Below are 14752 nucleotides of genomic sequence, written 5' to 3'. Positions count from 1 at the left end.
AAGGACTTGATGTGGTACCAAATGGCAAAACTTGCCATTCATATACATCAGCTGGAGCATCTTTGGTCATATTTCTCCACAAAAAACGTAATAAAGGTCTATCCGAAGGCAGTAACCGAACTTGATGGAACATAGCTCTGATATTGCCACTAATTGTGAATTGGTGCTCTCTGAAACGAAGCAGAACTCCAAGAAGAGACGGACCCAAGGTAGGACCAGGCAACAAACAGGAATTCAGACTTTCACCATTATATTGATAGGAACAATCAAAGACCAAGCGATGCTTCCCATTGTGCTCAACTAAATGATGGGGTACATACCAAGCTTCCTCTGTGAGAGCAGTCTCTTCTGGAGTCAACCTTTTCACATAGCCAGTTTCCACAAGTTTCTGAATCTCCCGATTATAAATTACTGCACGCACTGGATTCTTTGCAAGCTGTCGTTCTGTGCGACGCAATGTTGGCATTACTGATTGCTGGGGAGCTTCCAATTTGGGTGCATATTTGGCTCTAAGCAAGGGTGTAGCATATCTCACAACTCCATCGATCTCTAGGCATTCTGTTCTCAACTCCAGGCATTCAAGGGCCTCTTGATCTTGCTTTGATCATAAAGCAGCCTTTGGTGTCTGGGAAAAAGGTAGGACATCAACCTGCCACAATCTTTCTACATCCTTCTGCAACTGATCTTTAGTCAAAACAGCTAGGAAATGACACTGAGTGGTAGAAGTTGTTTCTGGTATCAGAGTAGTAGGACCCTGCAATACCCATCCTAAATGAGTGTGCAATGCAGCAGGGCTTCCAGCAGGACCAAATACCACTCGTTCAATAGAACATAACAGGTGAGGATGGTCTGCTCCTATTAGCAACAGAGGCTTAACTTGATTGAATTCTTCAAGCGGAAGACCTCTAAGGTGTTGGTAACATCGTTGGACAGTACGGACAGGATAGGTCTGTTCAGGTAAATCCAACATCTTAGATGTAAATGCTGCTCTTATCTGATATTTCTTTTGCTGGAAGGATGCTGGAGAAATTGAAAATGTAACAGTGGAGCCCTTAATTTCCTCAGAACCCTGTCGAATGGTTCGCAACTTCAGGGACTCAGCCACCCCATTTAGACCCAGCATTTCTGCAGCAGAAGAAAGCAGCATAGTTTTTTCAGAACCATCATCAAGAATGGCGTAGGTCTCCAAAGTTCTTCCTTGATAACTCAAAATAACTTTTGCCACCTTCAAAAGTACAGAGTTAAGACCACTTGGTCTGCTCAAATAGAATATGCCAGAGTCAGACTTACGAATGTTGACATCATGCAGAACTCCTAGATGGCGCTCTTTACAGGAGGGACAATGCTTCTTCAAGTCACACTTAGATGAACGATGTCTTCGACCACATCTCCAACAACGGCCATTATCAAGGATCCATTTCCTCTTAGCGTCTACATCGAACTGCTGGAATTCTGGACACTGACTCAGGTGATGGGCTTGATTACCACAAAAGGCACAAAATGACTTGGTTTCCTCTCGTGGCTTGCTATGAGAATTGTTAGATGGAATTATTCTTTCTTGTCGGTTACAGCTTTCATCTTGATTTATGCCCTGCAGGAAAGTAGCTGTAGGAAATGAAGACCTCATTGGTTTCCCTTCTCTCACTTGAAACTTGGGTGCCCCTTTTGACTGATCGGATACTTGGACTACTAAACTCTGACATTCAGCTTCTTCTTCCAGCCATTTGGCAAAATCCACCAGATTTTAAGGAATGTTTGGTTTGACATTTCAAATATTTCTAGCAAAGCTAGAAACATGATGTGCTGGAAGTTTACTTAAAAGCTGATGAACATGAGAAGCACATGCCAATTCCTTCTCCCCTTCATCCTGACCCCATGACTGAAGTATGCCTATGAGAGCTTGGACTCGTAATGCAAACTGACTGAATCCAGTGGAATCCCCAGAACGAATAGCTGGAAGGCTCTGAATGGAGGCTATCTCCTGCAACACTAAGTGATGAGGCTGGCCATATTTTCTTTGAAGAGCTTTCAGTGCTGTACTATAAGGCTGGGGGTCATGAGCATATGCCAAGGCTAAGTGTCGAGCAGCATCTAGCTTTAAGTGATCCATAAGGATATGATATTTGTACTGTTCCGTTTCCTCAGAAGGCAGCAGATTCTTCAGCGCCATATTTAACATTGCAAATTCCTGTGGATCATTACTTTTAAAGCATGGAAATGAAGGTCTTTCGATTGGACCTAGTCTTGAAGTCACAGTTGGTAAAAGGGGCTGAACATAAGCTGCTGCTGCTACTGATTGACTCATAGTTAAATCTCTATGAGGGATCACTGATGAAGGTCCAAATGATTTCTGAGGCGCAGACACAGGAACATTGCTCATTTCAGTCACATTTGAGGGTCTATAGGATGATTCTACTGGTCTAATCGGAACTGGAGGTATCGAAGGAAGTTGACTCATTGAAGATGGTACTGCCATTGGAAAGACAGGGCTCGGATGAACAAATGGACCATAAGTAGTAGAAAAGGGCACTGGATAATTTGGAAACATCCATGGAAATATTGCTTGGCCCTGCATTTGACTAGGAAGAGGCATACCACTTCGTGACACATGCTGATCATTGGGTGTATATGGATATAATGGCTGTTGACCAGATGACAACCAAGAGGGAACATTACTCAAATGAGCTGGATTAATACTCATTACAGGAGGATTCATTGAAGTCTGGAACTGTGAGTGAGTATGATCTGTAGTAACTGATATAGTCGGTATTTGTGAATCAGCAAGGTGTCGAGAACATGGCTCTAATAACCCTCGCCCTTCTTGTGCAGTGGTGCTGGAAGCATAGACTGAGGTGAAGGAGGGAGTGTATTTTGTCTGTTGAGCTTAGGTGGGGATATAAATACATTAGCATCACATTTTGCTTCATGTTGTCTCAAACATTCACCCAGTTCACGGACTATAGGAGCTCTGGCATCATCATCTTGATGGTTAACAACAGGAGATGTGTGATTAGAACTTTGCTCAGAACTCACAGAAAAGGAAGAACTTCTACTTCTTGACTGCATTGCTCTCATTGCCTGGCTCAACTCTGATAAAATTCCCTTTATATGCTTTATATCGTCAGCAAGAACTCTCACCTCCTCACGAGTCTCAGAAATGGAAGCTCCCTGTGATGCATCCATAAGAACTTGATCAGAAGTTACTTGTCTTTGCGTAGAAGCTGGCACATTTTGCTGTGGCTGAGTAAGTAAGTAATCTTGATGCCATCTAGGTGGTTTCAATATCCGTTTAGGTCTACCAGATCCAGATTCATCATACTTCTCCATCCTAGCAGCCTCTCCGGCTCGAAGGACCATGTAAAGTTTGCTATGGATTTAGGGTTGGTTGAGGAATGTGCTACCAGGATGGGGTGTCCATTAAAACACAGATGAATCCAGTACTCAGTCCATGCATTTTATTCATCATTAGAGGCACAAGATTTAAGCCAGGGTGGCATGACTGAGATAGAGTTGTATGGTTTAAAGTCAGGAACACATCAACTCTAAAGGAAGCTCTCTTTGTGGGAAAGGAAAGGCAATGTTAGCTTCAGCAGCATGTTGCACACACTCCAAACAACAGCAGCTAAATACTGATTAGTGCACCTGAGGAGACTTAGCTCCACCCATGGCTGACTGTCATGTGACCTCCTGGGAGTTCTTAACAAGCGTAGATACCATTCTTTTTACGATGCAACGAGTGCATCAGATGTTATGGGAGGTGTTTTCGGTTCCGGCTGACCTTATTAATGCAGCCTAACAATCCTTTAATGGATTTGAATTATAGGAATGTGTTAATGTTTTATGTGTAAGCCAGGTTAAAGAGATATGTCTTTAATCTAGATTTAAACTGACAGAGTGTGTCTGCCTCCCAAACAGTGTTAGGTAGATATTTCCAGAGTTTAGGCGCTAGATAAGAAAAGGATCTGCCGCCGGCAGTTGATTTTGATATTCAGAATTTTGAGAACGCAGCGGACGTGAGGGACTATATAGGAGCTCGCTCAAGTACTGAGGAGCTAAACCATTAAGGGCTTTATAAGTAATTAGCAAGATTTTAAAATCTATACCATGTTTTATAGGGAGCCAATGTAGTGTTGACATAACTGGGCTAATATAGTCATACTTTCTGGTTCTTGCTGTTGCATTTTGCTGCTGCATTTTGGACAAGCTGGAGTTTGTTTATTAAGTGTGCAGAACAACCACCCAATAAAACATTACAATAATCTATCCTTGAGGTCATGAATGCATGAATTAACGTTTCGGCATTTGACATTGATAGCATAGGTCGTATTTTCGATATGTTTTTCAGATGGAAAAATGCAGTTTAGCAAACACTAGAAATTTGGCTTTCGAAGGAGAGATTGCTATCGAATAGCACACCTAGGTTCCTAACTGATGACTATGAATTTACAGAGCAGCCATCTAGTATTAGACTGTGTTTTAGGTTATTACTTGTGGAGGTTTTAGGTCCAATAATTAACACCTCTGTTTTTTCAGAATTTAACAGTAATAAGTTACTCGCCTCTACCTCTTCTACCTCTTCATTTATTGCCACAAACTGATGACGGTCTGATAAGTACGATTCAAACCAAGCCAGTGCACTACCATTAATGCCTACATAACTTTCAAGTCTATTTAAAAGAATATTGTGGTCAATAGTATCAAACGCAGCACTAAGATCCAGTAGCACTAATAGGGAGATGCAACCACGATCGGTTGACAATAGCAGGTCATTTGTTACTCTAATTAGAGCAGTCTCAGTACGGTGATATGTTGGTACTGTATGATACGGTCTAAAACCTGACTGGAAATCCTCACAGATACCATTTTCTCTAAGAAGGAGCATAATTGTGAGGACACTACCTTTTCTAGTATCTTTGACAGAAAAGGGAGATTCGAAATTGGTCTGCAATTAATTAATTCATTGGGGTTAAGTTGTGTTTTTTTTTTAATGAGTGGCTTAATAACAGCCAGTTTGAAGGTTTTGGGGACATATCGTAATGATAATGATGAATTAATAATATTTATAAGAGGATCTATGACTTCTGGAAGTACCTCTTTTAGTAGCTTGAAGACTGAAGAGTTTAGCTCTAACCCTAATCAAACACACCTGAGCATGCTAATCAAGGTCTTCAGGATCATTAGAGAATCACAAGCAGGTGAGTTTGATCAGGGTTGGAGCTAAACTCCGCAGCGCATTGGCCCTCCAGGGTAACATTTGAGGAACCCTGGTTTAGATGATTTAACAAGTTTATACAATTCTTCCTCTCCTATAATAGAGAATGAATGGAATTGTTCCTCAGGAGATCTACAGCGCATTATCTGATGCGATACTGTAGCGGGCGGCTGTATGGTTACAATTTTATCTCTTATAGTGTCTATCTTGGAGGTAAGGTACGTAAAAGTACATAAAGTCATTACTGCTGTGCTGTTGGGAAATGTCTGCACCTGTTGCTGCTATATTTTCCGTTAATTTAACCACAGTATTGAACAAATACCTAGGGTTATGTTTGTTTTCTTCTAAGAGAGACGAAATGTAATCCGATCTGGCAGTTTTTTTGGCAAAAGTACAGCACGCAAACATGCCTAACATATATAACATTGGATTGCTATAGCAGTGGATGAAAGCTCCATCATTAGTTGTATATTCAAACAGTCATCAGTTTGGAGAAGAAATTGGTCACTTAAAAGAAACACCAAAAGTCAATAATGTGAGCCATTTTCAGCAAGCAGGATGTCATAGTTTAAATAATGTTTACTTCAATACTATCAGCCACATGTGGGCCACATAAGGGCCATCAGCTCTTTACAGAAGAATACCATACGAGGTCCATTTATCAGCCACATATGTTTTCATGATTTGGCTCATTTTGGGGTGTCTAATGGCACTATTTTAGTTCAGTTCTGGCTAAAAAAGATGTGGCCCAGGTTTGGGCCGGCGAACAAATACTTATATCTGAGCCACACTATAGCTGTTGATATGGGCCAAAGAAAATGTTTACTCTTTACTCTGAGTAACTAATCCCACTGGAGGAAACATTTATTGGCAACAGTACATTTATTGGTCCTTACCTTCTTTTTGTTGGAGAAATGATCCAACTGAACGGCCCAATGTGAAATATCCTGACATCTACAACCATTTGTGTCTTTAAACTTGTTTATTTTGATTTGACAGCTTATAAAAACGTAGTTTTGTGGTTTTTAGCAGGCAGCTTCCCGCAATACAAAAAATGCTTTTCTTACTTAAATTTGTTTTGTGTTGTCTTCCATTCACCTTCTTCAAGAGCTTCCCTGAATGCTAACTCTTAGACGTTGGGCTTAGTTGCACTTTTGTCACTTTCTTTTCGTTTCTTTTTTGGTTTCTTTTGTTGAGATTGTGTTTTCGTTGTTTTTTGCTTATAATTCCAATATTGCTTTGTTGGGATGCAGGGTTCCGATGCCATTTATTTAGTTTGTTATATTCATTGTCTTTGTTTAAAGCGTTAGTTAGTTAGGGTAGATAATCAGTATTTTCTTTTTCTTTTTTGATGAGATTAGAACGAGATTAGGGCTTTGTTTAAGACTGAAGTTTGCCCTATTTTCTATATTGTAATTACACTGTAAAAAGTTTTCACCAGATTCAACTTAAAAACCTAAGTTCAGCAGCTGCCTTAAGTTTTTAAATTAAATCAGCTTTAAACTACTAGTCATTTGAACTTATTACAATACAAATTAGTTCATTTAACTAAAGATTTTAAGGCAGCTGCTAAAATTAAGTTTTTAAGTTGAAACTGGTGAAAACGTTTTACAGTGTACCGTAAACCAAGCCCACGTCTAAGAGTTGTTTCTGTTGCGATCTAGCCCGTCTAGACGAGTAATAATTATTTTCTTGTTTTCAGAAAAAACAAACAAGCAAAATAATCTGCCTAACTCAATTTTTCTAAATTTCAAACTGAAAACATGATTATTTTTTTTATTTCAAACAGAAAACAAAATTAATTTTCTTACCCCATTGGCAGATTATTTTGCTCGTTTTAAACAAAAACTCACTTAATATTCCTTTCTTTCTTAAATCAAGAAGGATTGTCTAGTGTTCAGAAAAAAGATGTTAAAATTAACCGAGTTTTGCTTGAAACGAGCAAAATAATCTGCTAATGGGGTAAGAAAAATAATCTTATTTCTAGCAGACTAGATTATTTTGTTTATAATCATTATAATATAATCATTATTTTGCTTGTTTCAAGCAAAAACTCACTTAATTTTAACTTCTTTTTTTTTTCTGAAAACAAGACAATACGTTTTACTCATCTAGAAAATCCTTCTTGATTTAAGAATTTTTAGATATTTTGGCTGGAAACAAGGCAAAAAGCATTTTTTTTTTAAGTCAATGGAGAGCGTGGGCGTGGCCTAAATGCGCTCCGTCTCTATGGTGTTTGTAATCGGCTCCACATGGAAATCGAAAGTAAGTTTGAGATCGTCGTGTGAGAACGAAGACACAATTCCTGAAAGCTGTAAAACCAAAGACTGCACGTTCTGTCTTATTTATCGGTAAGTCCAGTATGTCCTTCTCATAACTTACATGATACTGCCATATAAATGTCGAGATGTGTGTTTTTAAAATGCTTATAGTTGAAAGGTGTTTCGAGAGGTCGGGGACAGTTTATGAATAGCTAACGTTTATCATTATTTACATTTATGCGAATTATAATCCATGCTTAGAAGTAGATGAAGTTTCTCTTCACAAACAATTATAATTTATTTCATATTTACGTTACATACAGTAAATGAAGTGAAAGCAAGAGGGGCGGAATCAAGGAAGCTCAACAAGTCTGGACTCGAATGTAATGCTATATTCTCCTTATTTTCCCGTTAGTTTGGGCGTGGCGTTTTGTAAAATAATAAATCTACCATCCGCTTTCCGCTTTTTTAACTCCTTGATAGGCCTATTGCAAACTGGCGTCTATTGTCAAATTATTTTAATGTTTTGTATAAGCACACTGGTTGCTAGCACAAAAAATATTACAGCTTAGGCTACTGTTATTCTTCCCATTATCTCCCTACAGCCGCTAAAGAAACGGAAGTCACAAGATTATATGGGGTGTTGTTGAACAAATCTGGTGTTGTTTTGCAATGAGAATGTACCACAGACAGCAATCAACAATTTCTGACCTCAAAATCCACTGGGTTGTGCAATTTGCAGAACTGATACCTTCAAAACTTCTGTTTTGTGCTTAGTTTTTTTTATTTTTTATGATTTGATGCCGACATGTGATTTACCACTTTATTGCTGAAGCTTTTATCATGGTATCTTAAGTGTTGTGCGCTGTTAACACTATAAAGCCTGCTGTATCCTTTTTAAAACATGCATTTCTAAAAGTAAAAGACTTATTAAAGCCTTCTGTATCAAGTATATGACAACACATAAAAAAGACACATGCAAATCTTTTTCTTTTATATTTTGTGTAACAGCAAAACAATATTGTTTTTTAGTTTTTAAAGTGGTTATCTGACTCTTTAATTATTTCAGGCTTTACAGTGTTAATAACAAAGTATTATATATTATAACAAAAAGAAGTTATAGCCTTCTTTTGAAAAATACAAAAATGTATGAAGTAAACACATTTTTCAAACCGACCCATTTTCCTGTTACACGACAGGATGTAATTGCGCAAGATTTTCCCAGGCAGAAGAAAAAGTATAACCTCAGTGCCATCCTAGTTGAGCCTTTTTTTTTCTTTCAGTAGAGCAGAAGCCTGAAAACACCTAAAAAATGTTTTTTTTTTTTTTTTTTTTTTTTGAAATCCAAGTCACATATACAGTGCTAAGTTTTTCAGAATTCTTTGATAAATAAGTTAAAAACAGCATTTATTCACAATAGAAATCAATTGTAATAATATACACTACTGTTGACGAGTTTGGGGTCAATAATTTATTTATTTCCTCTCCTAGAGTCATTACTCAACTCTCTTAGATTCAGATGTTTATATTTAAAATGTCAGTCTGTGTGGTATGCAATTTTCATACATGCAATGCTGCATTTTCTTTTAAGAAAACATCTATTATCAGATTTTTGAGTTGAGATTTTTCAGTAGAAATAAAGAATCTGTTGGTACATCATTTAAAACTGAACGGATTAATATCATGATCACTGTTATAGAATTAATAATCACACCAGATACAGTGTTATGTTACATTAATATGTATTTTTTAGCAATTCTTTCAGACATTTTTCAGAGGGGTGAGGAGCTCTATTAAAATGAGGAACATGTCTTCTTGAGCTGTAGCCTTCTTTTTCTTCTCCTCATCCCTGATCTTCATTCTCATCCTAAACTCTTCTTCTTCTTTTCTTCTCAATCTCTTCAAACTTTCTCTGTTTCATCCAGCTCTCTCAAGTTGCTCAAAACCTCACTCTCTCCTGAGATATGTCATTACAGGTTAGAAGCAACACGATTACATTAAAGAAACTTCTACATAAGTTTACACTGACTGGAAATGCTCAAAAAGTACTAGTTGTTTCCTGTATTATGAGCTGTTTCCTAATCTTATTGTTCACCTGTTTTGATTCACTGTGGTTTTGAACAGGTACAGGTTTGAGATTCAGAAACCAGAATGTCCCACACGGTTATACCAGTGAACTCTTCAACGCTCGTCATCCAGTTTCAACCTCCAACACAAACGACAGGGACAAATGCTCCAGTGCCTGTTTATGTCCAACAGGGGGCAGGAGTTTCACCTCTTCAAGGACTTCAGGCTTTTGTGAAAGGCCAACCGAAAGCCCTTGGGGTGAGAAATTGCTTTTTAAACCATTTTCTGCATGTGTATTTCTGTGGGATAAACACATTAACAAAGCATACACAAATTTTATTGAAGAACGTGACCTTGGCGAAAGTGCAGAAAGAAACCAGACTTGTCAGTCGAGTATTCTGTAACAATTAGTCTACTCAAAACACCTGCAAAGGCCTTTAAATGGTCTGTCAGTCTAGTTCTGTAGGCTACACAATCATGGGGAAGACTGCTGATGTGACAGTTGTCCAAAAGATGAACATTGACACCTTGCACAAGGAGGGCAAGACACAAAAGGTCTTTGCAAAAGAGGCTGGCTGTTCACAGAGCTCTGTGTCCAAGCACATTACTAGAGAGGCGAAGGGAAGGAAGAAAGATGTGTTTAAAAAATAGTGTACAAGCAATAGGGATAACCGCACCCTGGAGAGAATTGTGAAACAAAACCCATTCAAAAATGTGGAGGAGATTGACAAAGAGTGGACTGCAGCTGGAGCCAGTGCTTCAAGAACCACTACGCACAGATTTCTAAAAATCATTTCTTTGTATTGGTCTTAAGTAATATTCTAATTGTCTGAGATACTGAATTTGGGGTTTTCATTAGTTGTCAGTTATAATCATCAAAATTAAAAAAAAAAAATAAACACTTGAAATATATGAGTCTGTGTGAAAAGAATGTAAACATTATACAAGTTTCACTTCTTGAATGGAATTAGTAAAAATAAATAAACTTTTTGAAGTTATTCTAATTATATGACCAGCTCCTGTAGATATCTGTTTGCTTTCACATTTCATGTGTAGAACAGTAGAAAAATGTTTCAATCGATTTTTTTTAATACGGAAGATCTAGAGAGTGAACGCGCTCTGACTCTTATAACACTTGCGCACAATAGAAAATTAACAGTGTTCTTCTCCAGATCACAATTCAGTGGAGAATTAATATAAAGTCTATTAAGAACATGTGAGAATAACCATCTGTTCTCTGATGCGATGATAACAAGGGTGCATCCTCTTCTCTCATGGAATACTCCTCTTATGTGTTTGTTTAAACTGGTTTTCGAAACCGCTCTAGTCCTTTTTGGACAAATCTTATTGGAAAGCTGTGTTTTGTATGTTAGTAAAGATTCGTCGGACTGGTTGTTAAAAAAACATTTGCTTTTCCGTGCTCAGTGTGCTCAAAATTTGCAGCCCAGGAATACGTAAGGGCAAAGGAACCACATGACAAAACAGGGACCATGATTATGACAGAATAGAAGTTACATAACTACAGCTGCCATTAATCTACATTGTATATTGTTTAACTATATGAAAGACTCTCATCGTACTCACACTTTCTGCTTTATTTTTGTCCCTCACAGACAGTCCAGATAATGATCGGTGTGCTGACTCTCCTGTTTGGCATTGTGTCTTCAGTTTACGCACAGTCCATCTTTGTCTTTAGTGGTATACCCTACTGGGGATCTATCATCGTAAGAAACAATTATACTATTCGTCTTTTCTAATACAATCTACCTATTCCAACGCAAGTCTACATTTTTGTCTTTCTCTTCTCAGTACATTTCCGCTGGCGCACTCTGTATTTCTGCAGAAAATAACATTAATTCCCCCTCCAGTTTGTGTCTGGTATGTACACAACAGTTATTACTTTTAAGGGTCCAAGCACCACACTGGAAGTACACAAATAGTGTTCTGTTGAGTTTGTGCTGATTTTCTGTACTGGTTTATACCTACAGCGGGAAAAATAATATTTGACACATCAGCATTTTTATTAGTAAGGGGATTTCTAAGTGGGCTATTGACACAACATTTCCACCAGATGTAGCCATCAAGCCAAATATCGAATTCATACAAAGAAATCAGAACATGTGAGTATACAAGTTTAGTCATAATAAATAAAGTGAAATGAAACAGGGAGTAAGTATTGAACACATGAAGATAACAAGGTGCAAAAGGACATAGAAAGCCAGGAGATCACCTGAAATCTGTCAGTATTGAGAGAGAAACCCTGCCCCCTATCAGTACTAATTGATAGCCTATAAAGGCTTCTCATTACCCAGAAGGCACACAGGAAAGACTTTGTGATGGGTAAAAGCAAAGAACTCTCTCAAGATCTTCGTAATCTTATCGTTGAAAAGCATTTTATGGGAATGGTTATAGGTGCATTTCCAGAATGCTGAATGTTCCTGTGAGCACTGTGGGGGCCATTATCCGGAAATGGAAAGAGCATCAGTTCCCCATAACCCGGCCACGATCAGGTGCTCCATGTAAGATCCCTGTCCGAGGAGTCCAAAGAATAATCAGGAGAGTTCTCCAAGAGCCAAGAACCACTCAGGCAGAACTTCAGGAAGACCTTGCATCAGCAGGTACTGTTGTTTCAAAGAAAACTATAAGCAATACACTGCCATGGTATCCAGAAAGTTTGCGAAACAGCATTTGGAGAAGCCTGTGGATTATTGGGAGACTATAGTATGGTCAGATGAAAGCAATTGAACTTTTTGGCAGTCATTCTACACACCATGTCTGGAGAAGAAATGGCACTGCCCACCACCCCAAGAACACCATACCAACAGTTAAGTTTGGGGGTGGAAGCATCATGGTTTGGGGCTGCTTTTCAGCAAGGGGTACTGGCAGACTTCATATTATTGAAGGCAGGATGAATGGAGAAATGTACCGGGACATTCTGTATAAAAATTTGCTGCCATCTACCAGAAAGCTGAAAATGAAAAGAGGATGGACATTTCAGCAAGACATTGATCCCAAACACAAGGCTAAGGAAACAATGAAGTGGTTTCAAAGAAAGATAATCAAGTTGCTTGAATGGCCCAGTCAATCACCTGACCTAAATCCCATAGAAAATCTATGGAGAGAACTGAAGATCAAAGTTCATAAAAGAGGCCCAAGGAACCTTCAAGATTTAAAGACCGTTTGTGTGGAAGAATGGGCCAGAATCACTCCTGAGCAATGCAGACGGCTGGTCTCTCCAGACAAGAGGCGTCTAGAAGCTGTAATCACCTGTGTCATTTCACTTTATTTATTATGACTCAACTTGTATACTTAAATGTTCTGATTTCTTTGGATGAATTCAATATTTGGCTTGATGACTACATCTGGTGGGAACTTCTCTTGCCAGTCTTAGGGCTTCAACAACTGAGAGCAAGGCAGTCTCAGTTGAATGTTTACTTCTGAAACCAGACTGATTGCTGTCCAGTGAGGTTGTGTGAAAAAAGACTGAGACTTGGTTGAACACAGCTTGCTCAATTGTTTTTGCAATGAAAGGAAGAAGGGAAACCGGTCTGTAGTTCTCAAATAGAGATGGGTTAAGGGTGGGTTTCTTTAATAGATGGATATATGAGCTTGTTCAAATGTTTAAATGAGATGGATTAGGATCAGTTGGACAAGTAGTAGGATGATTAGAAATGATGAGTTTGGAGACTTCTATCTCAGAGAGTGAAGAGAAGGATGTGAACGAGTGTAAGATGTGCTTGACAGTTTGTGGAGAGGAGAATTGTACACTGAGCAGAAAGTATCAGTAGCTTTAATGTAGATAGAAAAGTATACTTTTCTACCTACATTAACATGTTAACATAATGTTTGGAAGTTTTCGCTAATTTATTAATCTGTTTTATGTTTTGTTTTCGGCCTGTAGGTGAACGCTTCACTTGGAATGAACATTTTCAGTATTATAACCGCAGGCATTGCCATTATTTTACTTTCACTGGATTTGGTTATATTTCCACACAGTTACTGCAGCGGTTATAACTGTTATTATTTACAGGAACAGCATGAGGTATGTCATCAACTTTTATAATTCACTAGGGATGCAAAAGTTCAAATTTGCATTTTCAGTTTTTGGTCAGTTTCGCAAGTGTATGAGAATTCACAGATAAATTTGTGTTAATGCTGATTTTTCTCTCAGACTCTCTTCAGGGGAATCAGAGGTGTGCTGTTGGTATTTGCCTTGCTTGAGTTTATCATCTCCATCTGTCTGTCAGCATTTGCTTGTAAAGGCAACAACTGCTGTTGTCCTTCTCAGGTGAGTATTGGGCCAAATCAGGGGTTTCTGAACTTAGCTACTTAACATTATATTTCATTATTTGTCAGATATTTATCATTAAAACACCTTTTCTTGTAGAACTCATTTCTTATGCATTCCTATTATTTTTTCCAAAGGTGCAGTTCTTCCAACAGGTTTTACCACCACAGTCCTCTGATTGCAGGCCCATTCATTTCCAGGATCTTAACAGCTCCGAGGTAAGAGAAACTTGTAACCCCAGATTAGTTGGACTTTGAGTAAAATGGTGAAGAATAAAACATTTTTGAATTAAGTTATTTTCAATAAATAAGTAGTCAAGAAATAAAGCTGATCATACAGTGCTTTGTTGTCTTGCAGATACCTTTGGCCAGCAGCTCCACCATTCAATACCCGCCTGAAGACGCTCCTCCACAATACAGCGAAGCCAAATAAATATGAATAAGTCCCTTAAGAAACAAAATATATGGGAATGTGTTAGAAAATATCATTTGATGTATTAATCTCACTTGATCATTTGCTTAGTTACACATTTTACAAATATATTTGGATTGTATAAAAAAAGGGGCACTGAAAACAAAAATTTAAGTTTTGTTAAAGCTTTGTCCCATTCCCTTTATATGAATTACTGAAATATTATGAACTCAAGTTCGAAAGACATAATCAGATATAGAGGCAAATATACAGCATGCAAACATACTGTATACCATGCAGTCTTATATTCAAACAGTCATCAGTTTAGACTAGAAGAAATCATTCGAAAGGAACCAGAAGTCAATTTTCAGTGGGGATGATCCAACGCTCTCCTTTGACTTTGTATTGCAGGAAGCTTACACAGTAAATGTGTTTACTGTACACCTTGTCTCATAGCAGCTTTTAGACATTGTTCTGTTTTTTGGTATAAGTCAGAAATGACAGTGAGGCAGC

General features: G+C 38.1%; 1 protein-coding gene across 1 annotated transcript; it reads left to right on the top strand.

Annotated features, from left to right (window-relative positions):
* The first annotated feature begins 7448 nt into the window (after window positions 1–7448).
* Window positions 7449–14428, top strand: LOC141333975 (membrane-spanning 4-domains subfamily A member 5-like). Its single transcript, XM_073839127.1, has 8 exons — window positions 7449–7563; window positions 9598–9798; window positions 11154–11264; window positions 11350–11418; window positions 13442–13582; window positions 13712–13828; window positions 13966–14046; window positions 14186–14428. Exons 2-8 carry the CDS (start codon window positions 9625–9627, stop codon window positions 14258–14260), a joined length of 768 nt encoding a protein of 255 aa, XP_073695228.1. The 5' UTR covers window positions 7449–7563; window positions 9598–9624; the 3' UTR covers window positions 14261–14428.
* The last annotated feature ends 324 nt before the right edge of the window (window positions 14429–14752 follow it).

This window comes from Garra rufa, chromosome 4, assembly GCF_049309525.1.
Source record: "Garra rufa chromosome 4, GarRuf1.0, whole genome shotgun sequence".
NCBI lineage: Eukaryota > Metazoa > Chordata > Actinopteri > Cypriniformes > Cyprinidae > Garra > Garra rufa.
This window is presented reverse-complemented; position numbering and strand designations above follow the sequence as displayed.